Source organism: Phaseolus vulgaris, chromosome 8 (assembly GCF_000499845.2).
Source record: "Phaseolus vulgaris cultivar G19833 chromosome 8, P. vulgaris v2.0, whole genome shotgun sequence".
In the NCBI taxonomy this organism is placed as follows: domain Eukaryota; kingdom Viridiplantae; phylum Streptophyta; class Magnoliopsida; order Fabales; family Fabaceae; genus Phaseolus; species Phaseolus vulgaris.
Genome location: NC_023752.2, coordinates 20,658,170 through 20,683,519, shown reverse-complemented (window position 1 = coordinate 20,683,519; position 25,350 = coordinate 20,658,170). Strand labels below are relative to the sequence as shown.

At 35.6% G+C, this 25,350-nt stretch overlaps 2 protein-coding genes and 1 long non-coding RNA gene across 3 annotated transcripts; 2 read left to right on the top strand and 1 right to left on the bottom strand.

Moving 5' to 3' along the window:
- Positions 1-312: 312 nt before the first annotated feature.
- On the top strand, positions 313-5,047 carry LOC137825718 (purple acid phosphatase 15). Its single transcript, XM_068631459.1, has 7 exons — positions 313-782; positions 1,221-1,412; positions 1,665-1,998; positions 2,113-2,330; positions 3,210-3,400; positions 3,742-4,023; positions 4,660-5,047. Exons 1-7 carry the CDS (start codon positions 506-508, stop codon positions 4,804-4,806), a joined length of 1,641 nt encoding a protein of 546 aa, XP_068487560.1. The 5' UTR covers positions 313-505; the 3' UTR covers positions 4,807-5,047.
- Positions 5,048-5,310: 263 nt separating this feature from the next.
- On the top strand, positions 5,311-9,019 carry LOC137825719 (uncharacterized). The gene is made up of 5 exons (XR_011083333.1): positions 5,311-5,579; positions 5,666-5,747; positions 6,012-6,128; positions 8,048-8,178; positions 8,544-9,019. It is a non-coding gene; the product is annotated as an uncharacterized lncRNA (long non-coding RNA).
- Positions 9,020-22,111: 13,092 nt separating this feature from the next.
- On the bottom strand, positions 22,112-24,443 carry LOC137826441 (uncharacterized). Its single transcript, XM_068632397.1, has 2 exons — positions 24,001-24,443; positions 22,112-23,246 (listed from the first exon to the last, which is right to left on the bottom strand). The coding sequence occupies exons 1-2, from the start codon at positions 24,204-24,206 to the stop codon at positions 22,322-22,324; spliced, it is 1,131 nt and encodes a 376-aa protein (XP_068488498.1). The 5' UTR covers positions 24,207-24,443; the 3' UTR covers positions 22,112-22,321.
- Between the last annotated feature and the right edge of the window lie 907 nt (positions 24,444-25,350).

Sequence of the window (25,350 nt, the reverse complement as noted above, 5' to 3'; positions counted from 1 at the left end):
ACCCCGACAACAAAACCCACATTGCAGAAAAACCAAACCCACACCGTAAACAACACAAACAAAAACAAACTTCCAATGTGAAAAAAAAAAATATCAGCAATTGCAGAAAAGCTGAAAGAGAAAGGATAGAAAAGAAAGACTGGAGGAAGAAAAAGAAGCCTAAAATAAAAACGTAAACCAAAATATTTAAAATATTTTAAAACAATAACTAATTACATGGAATGCAGAAACAATTAAAATATTATTCTTTTCCCCGCATATTTTGCATGACATTTTTCTTATATGAAACAAAACCTGCCACGGAATTGGTTCAATAGAACAAATATTCTGTACTCTTTACACTGCAATAAACGGTTAAGCAGTGATAGCAGAAGTACTTCACTTTCAGTTCCGAGATATTCCGCACTTACCACGTTCTCACACTTTCCCACACCCTACAACTACTACAAAATATTGACATATTCCTTCTAGCGAATGGAAAATCGTTCAGCCTTTGGATTCTCCAATGTCGACAATTGCTTTTCCCTTTCTTCAATTCCATTGCGCTTTTCTTCTGCTGCTGAATCTGCTTGCAGGTTTCTCTCACTGCCGCGTTCCCTCCACTCTCGAAGGTCCCTTTGATCCCGTCACCGTTCCGTTCGACCACTCCTTGCGCGGAAACGCCGTCGACTTGCCGCCCTCCGATCCCCGCGTTCGCCGCCGCGTCCGGGGTTTCGAGCCTGAACAGATCTCTTTGTCTCTATCTACCACCCATGACTCTGTTTGGATCTCGTGGATTACAGGTATCTCGACTTGGACTATGTATTACTAATATCAATATGATTTTAAATGAAGAAATTTAGGGACGAATTCGACCTGCTCAACAGTTTAAAGTAGTTCACTATTGCGTCTACAATTGATTTTAAGTGTGTTATTTATGCTTGAATGTTTTCTCTACAAGAAGTTGGTAGTACAGTTGAGTATAAATTTATTTTATCCAGTTCAAAGTCTATGCCTAAATCTGTTTAACCTCGAAATCAGTAGAATTAAACATAACATATGAATTTTCATCTAAGATCACGTTAGCTGGCATTTTTGTGTGATTTTGAATCATGTAACGTGAACTCAAAATACACTTATAATAAGTGAATTGAACATAAATTAAATTGGGTTTGGATAATTTTAATCCAAGGTGGTGTAATTCATGATGGTTTTCGTGGATGATGATGTGATAATAACAGGGGAGTTTCAAATTGGTTTCGACATCAAGCCTTTAGACCCTCAGACTGTCTCAAGTGTTGTTCAATATGGAACTTCGAGATTTGATTTAGTGCATGAAGCTAGGGGTCAATCTCTCATCTACAGCCAGCTCTATCCTTTCGATGGCCTTCAGAATTACACTTCTGGAATTATCCATCACGTTCGACTCATAGGTGATATTTCCCCCCATTTCTTTCCTAGCAAGAGTTCAATATTACGGACTTTCCATATCACTGTTTCTATTTCAGTGTTTAAGTTTTATGTCAAATTATAGTAATGTGTTGTCTATATACCCTGTGTAATATGTCATTCAAATAACTTTGGTCATTGTTCTTGAACTAAAGTTGATATTGTATGCAAGTTTCGCGTACTGTTTACTTAAATACAACTACTATATGTTATTGTACTTTTTACTGTATATGTAGGATTGGAACCAAGCACACTGTACTATTATCAATGTGGAGATCCAGCATTACAAGCCATGAGTGATATATACTATTTCAGGACCATGCCAATTTCTGGTCTACATAGCTACCCAGGCAAAGTAGCTATAGTAGGAGATCTTGGTCTCACTTATAATACAACTACTACCATAGGTCACCTGACTAATAATGAACCTGATCTTATTCTATTGATTGGTGATGTAACCTATGCGAATCTGTATCTCACAAATGGAACTGGCTCTGACTGTTATAAATGCTCGTTTCCTCAAAGTCCTATACATGAAACTTACCAGCCTCGATGGGACTATTGGGGAAGGTATGTAGACAAATTGCATAACTTCTACACAATAGTTTAAGGGTGACAAAAAAGCACCGTGACATTATATTTTATATTATATCTTCTTATGCTACCATCACTGAATGATTCCAGGTTTATGCAGAATCTAGTAGCTGAAGTTCCAATAATGGTGGTAGAAGGAAATCACGAAACAGAAGAACAGGCTGATAACAGGACATTTGTGGCCTACAGTTCTAGGTTTGCATTCCCCTCTGAAGAAAGTGGATCTTCATCCACATTGTACTACTCTTTCAATGCTGGGGGCATTCATTTTATTATGCTTGGGGCCTATATTAGTTATGATAAAAAAGGTATTTCCCTGTTCTACCCCTTTACACAGTGCTGTCATTTTCCTTTAATTGATTTATTTTGAGTTGTTACTTAATAGTATTGATTCAGTGGACACACTTTTCAGTCCATGTTCGAAAGACAGAAAGAAAATTGTAAGGAAATGTTAGCCTCTAAAGAAAGATCAACCAGATACTTAAATATTCTACCTGGCCCAGAGTATTCTACGTGGGACTTGAGTACCCATAATATCCAAGTTCATATCAGTTTAGTGTCTACACTGACCGGCTAATAACTTTTAAGCTAGCATCATCAGATTAAATACTGCAACTTAAAATGAAAAGATAATGAGCTTAGAGAATGACCCTTATGAAACTTCACTGTACATTACTTTTAAGCTCGGACGATCAGAGTAAATACTACAACTGCAAATGAAAAGATAACGAGCTAAGAGGGTGACCCTTGTGAAACTTCATTGTACCCTGCTTCTCAAGAATGTGGAATGCTATTTGAGTTAGTCATATATTTGGATTCATTTATATACTACTACTTGTGAAACTACTTTGATTGACCATGTATTTTGTATGATAAATGTGGAAGAAATTTCCTGTCTGATATAACACTCTTGCCTAAGTCAGAAATTGAATCAAAAGAAGCCTTAACACAAGGCCTAAATTTTGAAAGAGCAGCAATGCGATTTTGCTATTACAAGTTACAACCAAAGCGAAAAAGGAGAAGATATAATATGATCTAAAAATATAGGCAAGTTTAAAATATCATTTATAGTGGATAGAACGGTTAAATGGGAGTTGAATGTGTTTAAAATTTGCACTGTAAATTCAAGTGCAGTTGACTTGTTTATTCCCGCTTCTTGTTATCTGAGATGCTTATTACTATGGCAGCTGATCAATACAAGTGGCTGGAGAGGGATCTGGCAAGTGTTGATAGATCAATAACTCCCTGGCTTGTAGCAACTTGGCATCCACCATGGTATAGTTCTTATGAAGCCCATTATAGAGAAGCAGAGTGCATGAGGGTGGAAATGGAAGACCTGTTATACTTGTATGGTGTGGATATAGTATTCAATGGACATGTGAGTCATCCTTAGTCCAAATAAATTAAATGACGATAATCAATTTTGGTTTGTTCTTTTACATCCTAAAAGCGTAATCTGTGTTTGTATTGCAGCATATAATAATAAAATAAAAGCAATCTAAATATCTGGTTATCAAATGGTTAATGATAGTTTTTCTGAAGCAAATTAAAACACGTATCAGCAAAGTTTACGGATTTTATGTCTGATCTTCTTCCTACATTTGTTCAGTACAGGCATGTAATTAAGAAGTTAACAATAACGCATATATGCTCGTGTACTTAGTCAAACATTTATGATTTAAGCCTAAGCTTGTGCTTTTTACTTAAATTGAATAACAGGTTCATGCTTATGAGAGGTCCAATCGGGTTTACAATTACAGTTTAGATCCATGTGGTCCTGTCCATATTGCAGTTGGGGATGGGGGTAACAGAGAGAAGATGGCAATCAAATTTGCAGACGAGCCTGGTCATTGTCCTGATCCATTAAGTACTCCTGATCCTTATATGGGTGGCTTTTGTGCAACAAATTTTACATTTGGTCCAGAGAGTGAGTTTTGTTGGGATCACCAGCCAGATTACAGTGCTTTCAGAGAAACTAGCTTTGGCTATGGGATTCTAGAGGTACCATTCCTTTCCTACCCCACCCCAATTATGGTGATACAAATTTCGTTATATTCAATAAATCCATATACTAATAGTTATGCCTACTCAAAATTAATTAACTGGTGGATAGTTGAACGTATAAAGCTTTGTTATATCATGTTCAGTCCTGATGCTATAAATAAATAGTTGTTACACTAGAATGCTGCTGTGTTGCTAAAATTAAATAACTCTTCCAGAGAGTTTTTTTTTTATCAGCAATGAATTCTTCTGAGAGTATACAACCTTTCAAAATTGTATTACACTGGATTTTATTTCTTTTAATAAAAAAAATATATACTTTGGGAATAAAGCATACTCACAATTATTGATCGGACAATCAACTGTTAAGTAATGAGAAAAAATCAAATACACGATACAAATTGAAGTTAATTACAATCTCAACAATTGATATTTAATAAACGGTTATTATTGTACTTTAACTTCTAAAGTACACTTCCCTCATTTTAGAGGAGCCAAATAGTTGCAAAATGTATTTTTTTAATTTTTTATGACCTCTGAGGGCATTTGCGTTACTAGCTTATGGAACCTCAAATTGGCTGAACAAAGTAACCAGAACTTTCACTCATCTGCGGTGTTTCAATATGTCGTATGCAGGTGAAGAATGAAACGTGGGCTTTGTGGAGTTGGTATCGTAATCAGGACTCTTACAAGGAAGTTGGGGATCAAATTTATATAGTGAGACAACCTGATATATGTCCTGTCCCTCAGAGGGTGTCCGGAGATTTTATTGCTTCGATTTAAGAGACACGAGGAGGAGTGCATTTGCTGTCATTGATGAAAATGTCACGACTGGGTTGAGTAGAGTAGTTAAGATGTTAATGCTACCTAGCACTAGTACCCATTATAACAATAAACACTGTTGTTTGGTAACGATCAATATAAAGAATGTGTAACAAAAGTATAACGTAAATAAATCCTCAGTATTTTGCTAAAATGAAAGCACTACAAGAAAAAGCTTGATTATGTACGGATTATTACATACTAATTTTTTTCTTATGTAAATTTAATTTACCCACCATTCTATCCGTAGGTAATATCAATTTAGGCAAAAAAAAAAAAGTAGAACTGGGAAAAGTAAAGTAAAGGTGTACTTACCTACCAATCAAAAGTTGGTGGGAAAAGATAAGACATGGGTAATATAATTTAAGTCATGGGTAAACTAAAAAAATCACCGCACTGCCTATTTTTTGTTCGAAATTTTTCAACATGTTTGGTTTCAAAAACTGAAAGTGCACTGTGTACTGCATTGAAAACCCAAAGCATTGAAATAAAAAAGTGTTACCCGAATAAGATCCTCGTTCCCAAATCAAACCTCTCCACTTCGTTCTCAAATCAAATCTATGAACCTCGTTCCCAAATCACAAAAGCGAAATCCCGAAGCTCATCCAAGAGTGAATCTTTCCCATTTGAGAGAAAACAGTTTTCGAATCAAACCCTAACTGCGAAAATCGTAACAATGAAGTGGCAGAGAATAGCTTCCGCATCCATTGACGAGTCAAACCCTACCATCAGAGGTAAGATTATTTGATTTGAATCAAACGTTTTAGAGTTTTTCTTTCTCATTTCAGTTTTACCATCTAATCCCCTTTTGAACATGCAGTGATTCTTGGTGTGAGATGTGTTCAGTGTGACCTTGAACAACGACAGGAGTGCGTGATGTAGTGTGGACTCATTTGACTTGGGTAACTGCATTTTGGTGTAGTAACTTCTTTTGATTCTTGTTGTTGACCAAACTTGTTTGAAATAACTTGTTCAGAAGATGTATGCCTCTGCATTTTTATATATAGGTTGTCTATGTTTCTTTACTTTGTATCTGTGCAAAACCTTAATGTCCCATTCTATTAAAAACTTAATCACCGAATATGCTAACTTTTAGGCTTTTTAGGGGTAACATCTCTAATGTTTGTTCAATATCTTATATGGAGTTGTATGATGGTATCCTGTAGAAAGAGAGACTGAAATGGCAGATGGAGTACATGGAATTGGTAAAGGAGTTGGAGCAAAAGTTGATATTGAATCAAGAAAGACATGATTGCAATAGTTATGTGACTGATAATGGAGAGGTATTTTCCTTTTTAAAATAATATTAACACTCTTGGTTTGTTGCAGTTTACTTTCAATTTTTATTTTTATTATTGTACTGCAAGTTTATATGACATAACAAATCCAAAATTTTAGAGTATTTTTCTGCAGACAATTTGCAAAATCTATTATGCTTTTATGTGTGAATAATCATACTTTAGGTGTTAAGTTGGTTGGTTAATTGTCACGGTGGCTAGAAAATATGTGGTCCCCTGCAACTTGAGAATCAGATGCTCCTCCATGACTGTTGGAGGGTGAACCACGGGTTCAATATTTCAGTTGTTGAACATTGTGTTTTTGACTGGGACACATGAGGAATGGGAGAAGTCAATTGTAGCCTTCATACTGGAACAATTACCTTTAAAATCAGTTGTGCCTGTTGTTAAATCTAGCTAGCTGCAATATCAATCAACAACCAGATTTATGGTATGCTATTAAAAGCAAGATGGTTCCTGATAAGCTAAGAAATGCAGTCCAGCTTTTTTGTTTAGTTCAAGTTAGGTGTTGATTTATAGACAAATGCATTTGAGGGCGAACTATTATATGGTTTGGACAGGAATAAAAAGATATGGAGGTTGTGTCTAACAAGTATTAAAGGTCAAAAAATTTAAAAATGACAAAAAATTATTTGTTATGCCTAAGAAGTTGAGTCATTGTTTGCTAAAAGAATATTTTATATAGTGTACAGTTAGTTATTTGAGAAGATAAGAGAATGTATGTAATAAACTTAAATTTACTTTTGAAATTTATTTGGGAAATGACACCCTCAGCTATTAATTTTTGAAATTTAGTAGTGTCTTAAAACTTATCAATCACACAAGAAAACATAACAGTAGTTTTACCGTTTTTATATTTTTAATGAGTTACATCTACTTAGCCACACATGGTTTGATATTGGATTTTGTTATGTTTTGTTGCTTTGTAAAATATAAAACATTCCATGAATATTTGTATTAATTGTTATCTAATAAATATGCATATAATAACAAATACTACACCTACTTACTGTGACTAAGTTTAAAGTTTAAAATTCAGAAATTAGAAAAAAATTATTGCGAGGATACTAAAATTGAATTTCGTTATGTAAGTACTTAGGAAATATGGATCAACTTTCATTTTTAACAAATATGGATCAACTTTATTTTTAACATAGGGACAATAGAAAAAAAATTTATATACTAAAATTGAATTTTGGTATGTATGCACTTAGAAAACAATTGTCAATAAAATTTAATTAAAATTGATCTTGCCAAGATACAAATATGGATCAACTTTCATTTTTAACATTTTTTAACATAGGGACAATAGAAAAAAATTGTATATATAAATAAGGAAATATGGGCAATACATCCAAGACAAAGACAGAGCTAGTGTATCTGGAACATAGAAAAGGCCAATGAATTGAGGACATAGATAAGGTCAGTGAATTTAAAAGGTATAGAGCATAGGGTTGTGGTATATACTGCAGTAGTTATAGTGCAATAAATTGGTGTGAATTGTAATGTTAAATACATTTATTCTTTTTCTTCTTTGTCTCATTTCAATATTATCCCGTGATCATCTTGGATGATAGTTTTATTCCACGTGTTTGACTTTAGATAACTTTATTTTTTATAGTCATAAATTTTACTTAAGAAGACATGGATTTGGTGTAAAGTACATATTAATTTTCTCTCTTTGTATTAATCAAATTAAGAATATCTTGATATTTAAAAAAGAATAAATAAAAAATGTTTCTAAAAGTTAAAGCGATTATACTCCTTTTATTTATATGATCTTAATTATCAATCAAGTTCCTTTGAAAACCATGCTTTTCTTCTCTAGTTTTACATATTCCATTTTGAGCTTTTGACATGCAGTTCACTTTCATGCATCATCTCTAACTTGTGTATGTTTCAAGCGTGATGGAGGAAAGAGTAGCAGACAAAACCGAGTTCAAAGAATGCTAGCATAGGACAACTGAATCACCTTACATCATGCGCCTTGCTTTATCTCCGGGCATAAGAGGCCTTCTCTTTGGTTATGATACAGGTTACATAAAAAAAAAGCCTTGTTCAAATCACCTTTATTATGTGTTGGATTGAGCTTGATTCTGAACGAAATTGATTTTTTTAATTAAAATAATTCCTTAACCTGAGACAATCTATAAGATAGTTTTGACAAACAAACATGCAGTGAATGGTTATGAAAGACGTTGCTTTGATCACTTTAAATGACATTTGTTTTGACTAAATTATTCACATTCAGGGGTGATTTCCAGGGCCTTGTTATACATCCGTGATGAATTTGACTAAGTTGACAAGAGAACTTGGCTCCAAATTAAGTTTGCTTTGCTTTCTTCCGTTTGAAACTAATGGGGGTGGAAATATTGATTGTTTTAATCCACTATTCTGCAGGAAACCATTGTAAGTATGACTGTGGCAACAACTATAATTGGTGTTGCATTTGGAGGGTGGATGAATGACAAGCTAGGGAGAAAGAGATCTATTTTGGTGCCTGATGTTGCATTCTTTCTTGGTGCTTTGGTTATGGCTGTTGCGCCTGTTCCATTGGTGATCATTATGGTAAGAGTTTTAGTTGGTTTGGGAGTTGGAATGGCATCCATGACTGCCCCTCTATACATCTATGAAGCTTCCCCAACCAAGATCAGAGGTGCTCTAGTCAGTATCAATGGTTCATGCTTTGAGTTTTTGTCATGATTCACAACACTTTTTGCGGCTAAAGGAACCTGTCCGAAATTATAAGGAAAAGAATGAGAGACTTCAACTATGATGTATTTGAATTTGAAATTAAATGTGTTTTATTTTATGTAAGATGTATTGGATGATGTTTGATAATAAATTGTTCAATTAATATATGTTCAATTATTTTATATGTTGAATATTATACAGCAGTAAAAAATGCATTCATTTAAACGTATGAATGGATATTATGATGCATGTAAGATTATCTATTGTTTTACTCATGGAATAGAGTTGGTGGGTAATGTGTGTAAATTTTACCTACGGACTGCGGTCGATGGGTATTACCTACAGACTGCTTTCGTGGGAATTACCTACGAACTGCTGTTCGTGGGTATTACCTACGGACTGCTGTTCGTGGGTGTTATCTACGGACTGCTGTTCGTGGGTATTACCCATGGATTGCTGTTACCTACGATTCATATTTTGTAGGTAAATTACCAACGTCAACATTACATACGAATTTTTTTCCGTGGAAAATCTGTAGGTAATGCTGATTTACCTACGGATTTCTGCTGTTACATACGAATTTGGTCCGTAGGTAAATCAGTTTTTTTTTGTATTGAAGTGAGAAATGCGTAGTTACCTTGATGCAATAGCGTTGCAATGTTATGCTGCTAACACACAATGTACTATGCTTAAATGGAATACAATATAAACAAATGGAAGTTAAATTTGAATTAGAACTTCTTGAACTACTTTTATTGGATTTTGAAGTTCAGTTAGTTGAATTCCCTGCAGGTTGCAGCTCCAACAATGATGATATATATGTTCCTACTGTTTGGAAATATAGCCAATATATAATTTAGTAAGGGTGCTCTTGTAAAATCGTATGTGAGATATCGCAAAAGACAAAGATATAACTTTTTTCATCGAATTTTGTTGCTGTGTTTTTTCTAGCAACCTCTGTGCAATTGTCTAGATTATCTTTGAGCGCTTCTCGGACGTGGGATCCTCTTCTACAACTCATGATCTTTGCTAAGGCAGGTTCTCTATGCGCATGACTCGGACTTTCGAATCTCCTCCGTTCTTCTCGAGATGTTGTGCTATTAGGACGGGAAGTAGTGCCATCGATGTTGGTTTTGGAGCTGCAACAGTTTTGGGGCTGTTACATTTTTTCCCACTCTATAAATAAGGGTTTCGTCCGCTTCCTCAAAGACATCTCTCTCACGACCATCTTTCTCCTTTTCTCTCCTTCATTCTTTCTCTTTTCTTTTTTAAATAAATTTCGATATCCTGTGTTCTTACTTTTTTAAGAGTTGTTTGCTAGTTCTGTTATCCTCAGTATTTTTTGAGAAGTTGTTGTTGTATCTTAGGGGACTTGCGCAATACACCACGAATAAGTTCTTAGGGACAATGATCACTCACTTCAGGAAATCAACTTTGTTCGTGTTTTCACCTTAAATTTACTACAATCGTAAGAACTTATGGTTGACAACACAAACAACAACAACAACAACGTCAAATGCCGTTTCCGCAACTCAAACCATTTTTGCAAAATTGTTTCTGGACGTCTCAAAAATTGAAGTCTTAACCAGACATAATTTTCAATGCTGGCAACAACGCATGTTCACCTTGTTGGACATGTACGAAGTCGCTTTTGCACTTATGACTTCTAAACCCGACTCAAGCACGCCTGTGAAACAAATTGATGTTTGGACGCATGCAAATAAGATGTCGTCACACCTTACTCAATGTGTTATCTAAGATGTCTATTGCTCTTACAAGGAAGCAAAAGATATTTGGGATTCCCTTATTCTCAAATACACCCCCACTAGGATGAGTAGTTCAAGCACGTAAAAAGGAAAAAGTGTGCAAACTTTTAAAATCTCTGTATAGTTTGAAACAAGCACCAAAACAATGACATGAAAAACTTGATAATGTTTTACTTTGTGAAATTTTTTCTACCAATGATGCTGATAAATGTGTGTATTCTAGATCTGAAAATGACGAATGTGTCATTATATGTTTATATGTGGATGACATGCTAATTTTTGGTACATGCGATGATATTGTTTTTAAAACAATTTTTTTCTTGGATCTAAGTTTGAGATGAAAAACATGAATGAAGCAAGTATGATTCTAGGAGTTAAAATTATAAGGAAGGGGGATAATATTACTATCCTAAGAACAATAGACTGCAAAACTTCTTAAGAAGTTTGATTACTATGGCTTTAAGTTAGTGAGCATCCCTTAGGATGCTGTACCGTTCGGTCCTTGGGTGTTGACCAAAGTCAACATGATGGGACCCCGAAGGTGGGACCCCTAGAAAGTACAACAGGATAAGAGAGTGTCTCCTTATGTTCACAGGTAACGACGACCGTGGAGGGGGCGACACAGAGGCAGGGCATGGAGGCCTCGGGCCTCGGCACCTCAACAGTAAAGATAGACAAAGAAAGGTGGTTTTCAGGCCACACCCCAGTTACCAGAAGGGAGAGGCCCAAATCACGAGGGACTCGTGCATGGGGTGTAGGGACGCGGCAGTACGCACCACCGTTAGAGAGCCACTAGAACAGAAACGACCCGTAAGGGTCACGTCTCAGAGGGTGATCTGCATGCATGGCACGTGAGTAGGGTAGGGAACTCCCAGGGCGGATGACTCAGAGATTGGGTGCATGAGTCGACACCTAAGCAATCATCTCGCGACGGTTGCACTACGACAGGGCAGTCTTACACACTGGACGACCCTAAGTCTGGGCGTTAGTGTCGCTAAGACGCGCCTACATAATGCTTAAGTCACAACTAAACAGGAGGGCAATGACACCAAAGGTATATAAGGTTGACAAGAGACATAACCAAGGTACGTTTTAACATTTTCACAGAACACTCTACGCTTTCATGAGTGCAAGTTACGCATTTCTGAAGGTGAATAGAGTGAGAAAGAACACACAGTGATCTAAGAGTGTTAGTTTGGTGTTCATTGCCCGAGATACTGACTTGACCGTCGGAGTGCAAACGGCCGCGAGGGCGCCCTTTGTTTCTCTGTTTTCAGGTGATTCAACCGGAGGAAGGGAACGTGGGAGCGAAGGGTTCTCGGAAGTGAAGCCAACAGAAACGTACGAAGACGTTAAGTCAATCGGCAGGAACAAATGCTAACTCTAAATTAAAGAAGAACATAGGAGAATCTATTTCTCAAACTCAGTATGCCCAAATAATTGGGAGCTTATTGCATTTAATGAGCTTTTCTAGATTAGATATTGCTTGTGCAATAAGTAGACTGAGTAGGTACACTCAATGTTCTAGTCAGGATCATTGGAATGTGCTTGCAAGACTCATGAAATACTTAAGAGGTACAATGGATTATGCCATTGAATATAGTGGATTTGTCGTTGTGCTAGAAGGGTATAATGATGCTAATTGGATCTCTGATTCAGATGAGACAAAATCCACTAGTATTTATGTGTTTACACATGTGGGTGGTGCAATTACATAGAGATCATCCATACAAATACTTATTGCAAGATCAACAATGGAATCTGAGTTTGTTGCTCTCGAAATGGCTGGTAGTGAAGCTAAGTGGTTGAAAAACTTATTAGCAAACATTCCGTTCGGAAGGAAACCAACCACATTTGTATCAATGCATTGTGATTGCCAATTGGCAATAACTATAGTTAAAAATAAAACTTACAATGAAAATAACATACATATACAATTGAGACATAATTTGGTGAAATAGCTACTAAAAAGTAAAATGATTTCTATTGACTATGTCAAGCCATAATGAAATTTAGTAGATCCTCTGACAAAACTCCTAGGGAGAAAACTAAGTTTAGAAACATCGAGGGGAATGAGACTTAAGCTACCTGCAAACAAACAAGTGATGGAAACACTACAAGAAAATCATGAAATAGAAACCAATTTTTAGAGACCAAAATAATTAGTTGCAATAATAACTAAATTAGAGACCATTTTAGAAACTAAAAAAAAAAATTGGTTTCTAAATTAGTTTCTATTATTGTTAAATAGTTTCTAAATCAGTATCTAATTAGCAACCAAGGTTTTTGCTACCAAATTTAGAAACTAAATAATTGGTAGTTAAAACCTTGGTTGCTAATTAGATACCAATTTAGAAACTATTTAACAATAATAGAAACTAATTTAGAAACCATTTTTTTTAGTTTTTAAAATGGTCTCTAATTTAGTTACTATTCCAACTAATTATTTTAGTCTCTAAAAATTGGTTTCTATTTCATGATTTTCTTGGAGTGAAACCCAACCTTTTTTATTGGAGATCCCATGAATAAGGTTCATATGGGTAAAAACAAGTCACTTGTTAGTTCTGCTAACACTAAAATTGATTTAAGATTAATTTTGTCCTTTCATGCGGTGTGTGAAAGTGTTGGATACTGCATTATCAGGAGGTTAAACTTTGTGGTTAAAATTCTATGAGGTATAAGAGTTTTAACATTGAAACAAAAAATTTAATGATTTTCATATCCCTTATGGGTGGTGTATGATTTGCAACATACACTTGATGAAATCACCTATACGAGTGTCAAGTAGGGCCGCTTACATAAAATCTTGGCAAGATTTTTAGAGTACTCATGAATACCGGACATGCTCATGGCCTAGTAACCACAACACAACGATAACAACAAGAATAGTAGGGGTGTATGATAAACCACTAACATTGTGTGTCTCAGTTCATTTTGCTATACCAACTACACTGTATGTTAAGTTCATCAATCTAAGACTAGTTCATATAGCTTGCTATACCAACTTTGATACATTACATCTTATATGAACCTAGAATTTTCTTCTTTGCTTTTATCTTCTATCTTTTGAAATATGTGGGGAATTGTTGTAAAACCACATTTGAGATATCACAAAAGACAAAGATATCACCTTTTTCAGTGAACCCAAAGGGTTCAGTTCCACTACTGCATTTTTTCTGACAACCTCCGTGTAGTTGTCCCACTTATCTTGGAGCGCTTCTCGGAAACAAGATCATCTTCTACAACTCACGATCTCTGCTAAGGCATGTTCTCCGCATGCAAGACTCAGACTTCCGAATCTCCCCCATTCTTTTCGGGACATTATGCTGTTGGGACGGGAAGTAGTGTCGCCGATTTCGGTTTTGAAGTTGCGGTATTTTTTTGTTTATATTAACTCAAAGTTGTCATCAATTTAATTTGAAATTTGAATAGTCAATAAATTATTACCTTTAATTCTAGTTTTAAATGTCATTTATACTATATTTTTAAATGCAATTTATAGTATAACGGTTATCAGATAACATGTAGAATTTGAGAAGTCTATTGATGTGATTCCACTAGCCACATAGAGAAAGGTTCTTGACCTTCTTAGGAATCACCTTGAGTTGGACATTATAGAGGCACTTTTCTTAGAGTTGGATCATTGTTCTAAGACAAGAACTCACCAAAAACTAGTACCAAATCCCAAACTCATTTGGATGAACCAATTTTAGTCAAATTGAACCGAACAAAAGAGTAAGAAAAGTAAAGGAACAAGATGAATGGACAGAATTATAAAACTGCCGAACCAAAATACTCATAAAAACAGCAAGAACACCAAACCAAACTCAAGAACACAAGCTAACAAAAACAAATGAAAGAGGAGAAAGGAAGGAGAGAAGAAATGCTCATGAAGATGGAAGGAGGATGGATGATCTCGCCACTAGAAGTGTGGAATGCTCCTAGATGAGAGTGATGCCGCCACTTGAGGACTCCATTGATCCATCAAGATAAGACTAGAGAAGAAGGCTCAAAGCTCTCCAAAGTTCACTCAAAATTTGAGTAGAGTTTTCTTAGATTAATTCCAATCTCAATTTTACAAAGGAAGCACCTCTATTTATAGCCTAAGGTGCTGAAAAATAGGTGGGAAATTTCAAATAACCTCATTTGAAATTCCCACAAAAAACAAGTCACATGGGAGGTGTGACCTTTTTCTACTATGACACCTCCCAAAAACTACACCTACACCACTCTCCTAAGTCACATGGGTAATGTGACTTTATTTTACATTTTCACACTCCTTTATTTAATAACCACACCTCCTAAAACTATACAAGAGTATTTCAAAGCTTGGCCTTGCCCCTCATGGGATGGACTTGGGCTCTTTGGGCTTTGGCCTTCTTGGGCTTGGGCTTGGGCTTTGGGCTTGGGCCTCATCTTTATTTTATGTCTTCTTTTAATTTTGAGAAGACTAGAAGGAAGAACTTCAAATGTGAGGGTGGATGTCCTCTTCCTCCATTAATAAAAGCCTCCTTTATTTGATTCCCATCATACTCCTCGAGTTGGAGAGAATTCGTCCACGAATTCTGAATCCCTGCATATAACAAAGTCAGTTTAGTTTTACAATTAAAAGTGGAAGAAAAATGTAAACATGACTTAGCATTTGTAAATAATGGGATTTCAGAAAAGGAGGTTCTATAAATCGACCAAGTTAGAAAAATTTGTTTGGGAATGATGTGATGTTTTGGAAAAAGACCTCTTAAATGGTGACAACCATTAGGAGGTATGAACAAATTATCCCTAACAGTTTTTAACCAAGATGGTGGTGAAATAGGAACCTTGGGTAAGGAAAAAGATAAGGAAGGAAAACACCTTGGAGGTGAAAGGATTAGATCCATGTCAACTTGGCCTTCTTTGTCTTTTTCTTTCTTACTTGTGGTAGGTGGGTGAGGTAGGTCTTGTTTTACCTTTTTTATCATTAAGAGTTGCTTTTGTGGACAATGAAGAGCTATGTGCCCAAAACCTAAACATTTAAAACATTTGATATTTGAAGGTTGGGTAGGTGACTTAGGATTAGAAGGATTTGTAGTAGAAACTTTCTTTGGAAACATGGTTTGTTTGGAAAAATTGGAAGGACAATTTTGAGTAGACATTTTGTTGGCATCCTTCCTAGAAGAGTTGTAGAAATTATAATCATGAGTATTTTTGAAAGTTGTTTTCAAAAGATAGGATTCTACCTTGATGGCTTGGCGAAACACTTTCTTTAAAGAAGAGTACTCATTTAATTCTACAATTTCTCTAATATCTCTTCTCAAACCACGTACAAACCATTTTAGCTTTGACTCTTCATTAGCATGCATATTCATTTTAGTCAAAGTTGTTTCAAAATCTTTAATGTATTCTTCTACCATCCTATGTCCTTGAGGAAGCCTTTGGAACTTCAACAAGTGTTCCTTCCTAGAAGGAGGAACAAACCTCGCGCGCATACACTCTTTCAAAGCATTCCAAGAAACCACGGGAGGTTTCTTGCGATATATAATGTCCATTACAATTTTATGCCACCATTCTTTGGCATAGCCCAAAAAGGATGAAGAAACTATCCTAAGTTTATCGTCATCTTGGACCCTATACACATGAAAATAATGGTCAACCTTAGTCTCCCAATCTAAATACACATTAGGATCACTATCACCATTAAAACTAGGGACTTTTTTACAAGCAATGTTGAACACTTGGTGATATCTTTGGTCACGATTATAGCTCTCTTCATGAGAATGATGGTGATGCCACCTTCTTCTATGTTCTTCTTCACCAAGGACTGAAACTTTGGAAGGAGAATGCTGCTTGTAATATGCACCACTTGAATAGCCAGCCATTTTGCAAATGAAAAACAGCAAACTCACAAAAACAGCAAACAAGTTAAGAAACAAAATTAGCAAAAACAGTGAGCTTGGCAATGAAATTGCCAAAGTGAATTGAGGCAGAAAATAGATCACTCTCAAAGAAATAATGTTCTTGCACCAATCTGATCTTGAGGCCTTGGAATCCTCAAATGAAATATGTCAAAGCAAGCACACCAATCTCAAGAGCAACCACCACAAAACCAATGAAACAATAAAGACAAACAAGAAAAGGTATAAGCAAGGAAAGGTAATTGCAAAAGGAATACTATATGTAAGACAAACTCAAAGAGTAAGAATGAAAGACAATCAAGAAAATAAAGAACTCAATGAGAAAAGTAGGCACACAAAAGAATACTTAAGGAAAAGCACTAGAGTAGATGAAGAAAACAAAAAATTAGCTACTGGAAATTTTTTTTTTAAAATGCAAACTGTGCTTGATATTCACTGATTTAACTGGAATGATGTAGAGCGAACTGGATTATGAAATTTAAACCACAGAAACTTCAAGATGTTAAATCAATAATTGCACTGGAATCAATTAAAAACAGTAAGCCAATTGAGAGAAATAAATTTTTCAAAATCGCTGCCAGATTACCGTATTTTTTTCGGCAGAATTGTACACTTTTTTTATTTTATTTATCATTTTTTGTGTACTTCGTATTTTTGAATGATTCTTTTTTATATTCTTTTCTAACACTTTGAATATCTCAAATCCAGAATTTCAGAATTTTCCAGTAAGTAAATCAATTGCAATAAGGAAAAAACAGTAAGCACTTTTTTCAGAAACAGAGGAATCCTAATAGGAATAAAAAACAGGATTATGAACTAGCAAAGACATAATAGAAAATGATGTATTGGAACTTGTATAGGTCTAGAATACAAGTATGAACTCAATTCTAAAAAGAAAATGCACAAAGGATCAATATCAATTCAGAAAATTATAGACACTAAAGCAAGAAACAATCAAAACAAGAAAAGTACTACTAGAAGTAATGACAATTATGGAATAACATGACTAAGACAAAACTTGACATGATTACAAAATTAAAAGACACATCACAAATTTTAACAACAAGTGAAAGGAAGCTTAAGGTAAACTCTAGGAAGGATAATGCCATTCCAAAAGAGCAACCATACTCATAAGAATTATGAGTGTCATAAACCTTTTCACAAGCACTTGGTGTAAAAGAAAAACAGCAAGAATACTCAAGTAAAATTCTAAAACAGAAACTTAAATTGCAAGAAATTAAAAGAGCTCTTGAAATAAAGTGCACACAACTCAACAATTAAGCAAGAAGAACCTAAGACTCATGATACCACATGATGTGATTCCACTAGCCACATAGAGAAAGGTTCTTGACCTTCTTAGGAATCACCTTGAGTTGGACATTATAGAGGCACTTTTCTTAGAGTTGGATCATTGTTCTAAGACAAGAACTCACCAAAAACTAGTACCAAATCCCAAACTCATTTGGATGAACCAATTTTAGTCAAATTGAACCGAACAAAAGAGTAAGAAAAGCAAAGGAACAAGATGAATGGACAGAATTATAAAACTGCCGAACCAAAATACTCATAAAAACAGCAAGAACACCAAACCAAACTCAAGAACACAAGCTAACAAAAACAAATGAAAGAGGAGAAAGGAAGGAGAGAAGAAATGCTCATGAAGATGGAAGGAGGATGGATGATCTCGCCACTAGAAGTGTGGAATGCTCCTAGATGAGAGTGATGCCGCCACTTGAGGACTCCATTGATCCATCAAGATAAGACTAGAGAAGAAGGCTCAAAGCTCTCCAAAGTTCACTCAAAATTTGAGTAGAGTTTTCTTAGATTAATTCCAATCTCAATTTTACAAAGGAAGCACCTCTATTTATAGCCTAAGGTGCTGAAAAATAGGTGGGAAATTTCAAATAAACTCATTTGAAATTCCCACCAAAAACAAGTCACATGGGAGGTGTGACCTTTTTCTACTATGACACCTCCCAAAAACTACACCTACACCACTCTCCTAAGTCACATGGGTAATGTGACTTTATTTTACATTTTCACACTCCTTTATTTAATAACCACACCTCCTAAAACTATACAAGAGTATTTCAAAGCTTGGCCTTGCCCCTCATGGGATGGACTTGGGCTCTTTGGGCTTTGGCCTTCTTGGGCTTGGGCTTGGGCTTTGGGCTTGGGCCTCATCTTTATTTTATGTCTTCTTTTAATTTTGAGAAGACTAGAAGGAAGAACTTCAAATGTGAGGGTGGATGTCCTCTTCCTCCATTAATAAAAGCCTCCTTTATTTGATTCCCATCATCTATTGTGAGACTATTTACAAAAATTGTATTCTTATTTGAAAAGTAGTCGTGAAATAAAAAATATATTGTCTGTTCACAAATTGCTATCAGAGTTATGGCCAGTATAACCAATAATGTATCACTGCCCCAATTAACAAAGACAACAAACTATGACAATTGGAATATCCAAATGAAAGCCCTTATAGGATCTCAAGATTTTTGGGAGGTGGTTCAAAAAGGTTTTGAAGAACCAGAAAATACCACATGTTACTCGGCGACCCAAAACAAAACATTGAAAGAGACACTATCGAAGGATAAGGCAACTTTGTACATGTTGTATAAAGTTGTTGATGAGACAATTTTTTACAAGATTCCACTTCAAAGGAAGCATGAGACATTTTGGAAAAGGTGTTCAAGGGTGTTGTCCGAGTTAAACAAATGCATCTTCCAACTCTACGAGGTGATTTGGAGGCCATGAAGATGAAGGATTTGAAAGATGTATCTAGTTACATCATTTGTGCGCAAAGGGTAGCCAATCAACTCAAACACAATGGAGAAACTCGGATGTAAGGGTCGTGGAGAAAATTCTTCATTCATTAACCGATGATTTTGAAAATGTCGTATGTGCAATCGAGGAGTCAAGAATCTTGGAAGATATGACCATTGATGATCTTGCAGGTTCTCTTGGAGCACATAAATAACGAAAGAAGAAAAAGAAACAAGAAGTCTTGGAGGAAGCCTTACAAACAAATATGACCATCAAGGAAGACAAAGTTATGTACGTGCAACATAACCGAGGAAGAGGACATGAACATGGAGGTCGTAGTTTTTATCACAATGAAAGTCGTAGTCATGGAAACAACAATGAAGAGAGGGGACAAATGAACCAGCAAAATTGCGTGGACGAGGTCGTGATCGTGGAAGAGATGGTAGTTCAAATCGTCCAAATGTTGAATGTGACAATTGTGGAAAATATGGACATTACACAAAAGACTGCTATGCCAAGAAGAGAGTGGAAGAAAATGCAAATTTAGTGGAGGAAGATGAGACAAAAGATGAAGGAATTCTCATGATGGCCAATGAAGGCATCATTATGGATAGTAACATGGTATGGTATCTAGACATTGATGTTAGTAATCATATGTGTGGTCACAAACACCTGTTTTTTGATATCCAAGAGATAGAAGATGGACATGTGTCTTTTGGAGACTCAACAAAAGTTCCATTCAAAGGGCGGGGAAAATTTTGTTTCCCTAAATGACAGAAAAGAAGGTACTATGGAGGACATCTATTATGTACTTGACCTCAAAAGTAATATTCTCAGTATGAGACAATTATTCTAGAAAGGTTGTTAGATTTTCATGAAAAACCGGATTTTGCACTTGAAGGACAAAAATGGGCGAATGCTCGCACACGTGGAGATGACAAAGAATCGAATGTTCAAACTTAACTTAAAGAGTACCTTGCCAAAGAAGTCCCTTTGTGATGCAAAAATCGGGCTTGAAGGTTTAAGGGCAAAATCAAGTAACTTGGAAGAATTTTGGAAATGTATTGAATAATGAAAAACACAATCTTCTAAATGAGAGGAATGTCCTTATATCTCAATTGGAGAAAGTTGAAGCAAAATTTGATAATTTGGAAAGAAGGTTTACAAAATTGGAAGAAAAATATGTTGATATGGAGAAAGACAAAGAAAGTAAAGTTAGTCAAGCAGAAGATTTTCATTTGCTTCTTTTGGCACAAAAAGAAAAGATTAATGAATTACAGGTCAAATTAGAAGTCCCTTATAAGTTTACAAATGCCCTTATTGAGAGTGTAGGAAATACTTCAAACTTTTCGACTATGATTTTTTGAGAAAAATAAGAAACTTGGTTCATGTGTTGTACTTGAAAATAGTAGTTTTGATTTGGGAAAAGACAGTAAATGGAATGCTGTCGGGCATCATCTGAAAAAGAATATGGTTTAATCATTATGTTCCAAGCTCATTGAAGCCAAAATATATCTTAAATCCTTTCATTCCAAGGTTAATAGTGTAGAAGATTTTGTTTGGGAGATGTTCTCATCTAAAAGAGGATTAAGAGAACTATTACAAGGGAACTAAGAGAATTATTACCTTTTATCATCGGTTGGTCGGTCATTCTTCCTCCTTCCACTCAGGTCAACAATTTCTCCTCCACCTGGTCAACCTTCGATCCTTCACTTTAGTCAACTCCTTCTTTCTTTGTAAGCTCTCATTTGGGATGACATACCTTTTTCTCGACACTTGTGACTATTTATATGATTATTATGAGCCCATTATTATTGGGCCGGATTAACGTCTGGATCATAATTAATAACAAATTACTTAATGCTTATTCACTGTTTAGGCTTGTTAATCTTCTTCCGATCTTTAATACATTTTTAACATGTCGGTTGACACAAACCGGGTACTGAAACCTTTGGTATTTGTCTGGTTCTGACTGGTACAGAAGACTAAAAGTAATTCAAACTGGAACTCTATGAGTTGCTGCAGTAAAGAAGACTGAAGTTGCTTCTAATCCGGAACAATGTGGTGGCTAGTGGGAAAATATTGAAGGCAACCGGGTGATGACAATAGAAAAGCAATCTCAATGAAGAATATAAAAGATTTGAGTTTAAGGGACAAATTTATTAACATTAAATTCAAAGCTATCATCAATTTTATTTTAAAATTTTAATAGTCAATAATTATTAACTTTAATTCTAGTTTTAAATATAATTTATACTATAATGTTAAATATAATTTATAGTATAACGGTTAAAGAGACTATTGTAAGACGATTATTTAAAAAGATTGGATCCTTATTTAAAAAGTGATTGTGTTTTTATTTAAAAAGTAGCAAGTAACGGCCAAATAAGGGTTTCGTCGAGCTCTTCGAAAACATCTCTCTCATGACTTTCTTTCTTCTTTTCTCTCCTTCATTCATTCTGTGTCATTTCTTTTTCTAATAATTTTCAGTATCCTAAGTTCTTACTCTTTATTTTTTGACAATACACCACACCAATTTACTCACAATGATATGTGGTGACACAACAATCTAGTCCTTGCGCAGAAACCTCACGAGAAAGTTTTGATATGTAATGTCTTTTCCAGAAACCTCACTTGTGGAATTCGAAATATATTAATTTAATTGGTGTACATAAAAATAAGCAAATAAGCCAGTGAGGATCATAGATAACCTGGAAATCTTCAGCTCCATTCATGAACAGAAAAAGAAAGAGTGTATGGGAAGTTACTTGAATTGCGGAAGTATTTGTTTGTTTCCATCTTAAGCAAGATAAAACAAAATTGGTAAGGAGTGCAGTGAAACACAGCAACAAACTATAAGAAAACTTCATCTCTATGCATGGAAAGAAATAAGGGGAGCACTCCTATTCACACCTCAGACTCACAGGGGAGAAACAAACAAAAATAGTAATAATAATAACAACAAAATCACAACAGTAACATAAACCAGAAAATTAACAGAGAAAAGTTAAAAAGAAAATAACAAAAACAACAAATGGTTAGAAATGATTAAAAAGAAAAGTTAAAAAATCTCAAGAATCTCCAAAATGAAATTGTTGCAGAGTGGGCAGTTCCCCCTACTAACCATAAGCTCCCTTGAACACATCCTGCAGAAAGTGTGGCCACAAGGTATAAAAGCAGCAGTCTTATGCCTCACCATACAAACACAGCAAGTGTGCTCCATGGAACCCACTCCATCTCCATCATCTTCTTCATCTGCATCTTCATCAAAATCCTCATCATCACTCAATATATACCTTGATCCTTCAAGCCCCATTTCCCTATCAGTCTCCTCTAACAAGTCCATCAGTGACATCATCACCGGTGCCTGCTCCTCCTCCGCCTCCGCCTCCTGCGCCGCCGCTTCTGACGCCTCCTGCGCCGCCACCGCCTCCCTCGCTGACAGCGCCCTCCCCTCCCCCGGCTTCTCGCCCTCCTCGTCCGCATCCTCGTCGTCGAAGCTGTCGCGGAAGGTCACCACGCGCCCCCGCTTGTACGGCTCCGACTGCAGGTTGGGCGTGTTCCGAATCGAGAGCTGCGGCCGGAGGGTTCCGGCTGTGTTATTCTCGCCGCAGTCGCCGCCGAAGCGGGTGGATCCGCGACGGCTGAACTGAGGGCGGATTGCCGGAGCTGCGGCGACCGGAGAACTGGACTCTTCGGTGGCAGGGTTGAGGTCCTCGACCTGGTGAGCCATGTAGTTAGATGACATGTCCGAGTCGGAGGGAGTCGGAGTCGGAGTCGGAGTCTGAGTCTGAGTCTGAGTCTGAGAATCAGTCGGACTTGTAGTCAGACTGGGGAATCGGACCGAGTTTCGGCGACCAAACTGGGTAAAGATTCTGCTATTCGGGTTAGGGATAGGAACATCCGAAGTAGGAATATGAATTGTCGATATCCAAGCAGACCCTGCACGCTTTAGCCGAAGCTTGTCCTTGAAAGCTTTCCAAGATCTGCAATTACAGTTTTAAAAAACAAATATTTTCCATAAATGATTCCAAAAAAATAGTAATACTACGTACGAATAAAATATCTAACATACATTAGTTACTAATAGGCTTATCATTTCACTGAAAGAGTTAAAGTCTTCCATTTATAAATTTAAAATTAAAACTTAAAAGTAATGGGAGAAATAATATCAACATGAAAAAAAGTGGCTTCTACTATATAGATTATTTTAATTAAAATACAGTTTTAATAATTCAGGTATTACTATTTACCATGCATATCCCTTTAAAGTAACCTTTTTCTTCTAAACAAAGAATAATTGTTGTCAATAAAAGTATAATTCTATTGTAAAGAACTCAAACAAATTGATCTTGCCAAACAAATTCTTCAAAGAATTAGATTGATGTAATTAGCTGCTAACACTTTGGAAGGATTTGATTATACTTTTTCATAAAGAAAATAAAACCAATAAATTTAAATAAAATTGAGCTCCATCGGTATCATACCATCAAAAGATGAAAAAAATAAATTTATAATTAAATAATTGTACTATGGATTGTTAAAATGGACCTAGAAAAAAAAATATTATTTGTCAACGTATCAAAGTCCATCAAAGATTAAACATCTTTCCAGTCATAAACAAATTTCTCCAAAAAGATCTCGAAGAAAACAGAGATTAAAAATTTTCTACCTAGATTGAGAAAAAATTTAAAGCTAAAGAAAAGAGAAATTAAGCAGGTTTAAAAGAAGAAAGTGAACCTGCGATCCTTTTTGTTGGTCTCGTCTTCTCTGATGATGTCAAGTAGGGTTCGGTTCTTGGACGGTGGTTCCCTGGGCGGCGTCCAGGAAGGTCTCTTCTGGTTCGCTAACACGTCGTCAAGGGTCAAGCCGGTTAGCACTCGGGCTCGGCTGCTGTCGGAAGCTGACATTTCTTCATGTAGTGTTACCCTCCGGCGACCTTCCATCACACACACACACACAAATATATTTCCCAGTAACACACAATTTTGTTCGTTACGAAATATATCTAACAATAACACATACACCTATACTTCAATTTGATTCAGGTATATACATCAATTCAAGTTGCGGAAGAAGAAACCTCGCATTCTTAATACATGCATATATTAGATCTACAATTTTAGGGTTTCATTCCATCTCCAGAATGAAGGGTTGCAAGAGAAATACAACTTTCTGTTAAATGCTGCTTAGATAGAATTTTTCTTGGAAAATGAAAGAAAAGACAAACCAGACAGCATGGAAACGTTTTTTTGTGTATGTTCAATCGTTTTCTGGGTGGGGCACATTGTAATGTAAACAACAGATAGATCGAGAGAGAGAGAGAGTGAGAGAGAGAGAAAGAGAATAAACCTTGGATACCTTTGGTCCCCGTGCAAATTGAGAGAGGTCGCAGTTCTATACGAACACTGCTTTGTGTGAATTAATTGGTTAGTTTAGTCCTGCAGATAAAAAATAGTGAGTAATATGAAAAGGAATAGCAGAATGATAGGTGCATGAGAAGTGAATAGAAATGAGAAATAATGGATTGATTGGGAGGGTTGGTGGTAATGGTGGGGGTGAGGTTTGTGATGATAAAAGATGCAATGTTAATGCTAATGTTGTTGTTGTTGTGATGATAATGGGTGTTGTGATTTGTCACCTTGTATTGTTTGATGAGTGAAATTGCAAATTGGGATGCATGGTATGAAGGGGAGAGATAAAGAAGAGAGTGTGTGTTGTGAAATGTTAGGTTTTGGATAGAAAAACGAATTTTATGGGGAAGCACATCTCTCCCAACTTTGCGGGAATCAATCTCTCTTTCTGCATCATAATACAAAGCCTTTACAACTTTATAATTATACCCATAATTAGACTAGTGTTAAGTAATGTTATATATGTTATATTTTGTATTTCATACACAAAACCTAGACCAAAAAATAATGATCAATAGTTATTATAATAGTTATAGCAGCCAAAAATAGTTTTCACAATGTTATAGTAAAATAATATACACTAAAAAATAGTTATAAAAAATGTATGGTCTCTCTCTCTCTATATATATATATAATATATAGATATACTGTACTATTATTATCATTATTATATATA

Excerpts from the sequence above, each read along its gene's own strand:
- LOC137825718 (XM_068631459.1), top strand. The coding sequence starts at position 506 with ATGTCGACAATTGCTTTTCCCTTTCTTCAATTCCATTGCGCTTTTCTT. Across the intron at positions 783-1,220 it reads TTGGATCTCGTGGATTACAG|GGGAGTTTCAAATTGGTTTC; the intron begins GTATCTCGACTT and ends TGATAATAACAG. Across the intron at positions 4,024-4,659 it reads TTGGCTATGGGATTCTAGAG|GTGAAGAATGAAACGTGGGC; the intron begins GTACCATTCCTT and ends TGTCGTATGCAG.
- LOC137826441 (XM_068632397.1), bottom strand. The coding sequence starts at position 24,206 with ATGGAAGGTCGCCGGAGGGTAACACTACATGAAGAAATGTCAGCTTCC. Across the intron at positions 23,247-24,000 it reads ACCAACAAAAAGGATCGCAG|ATCTTGGAAAGCTTTCAAGG; the intron begins GTTCACTTTCTT and ends CTGTAATTGCAG.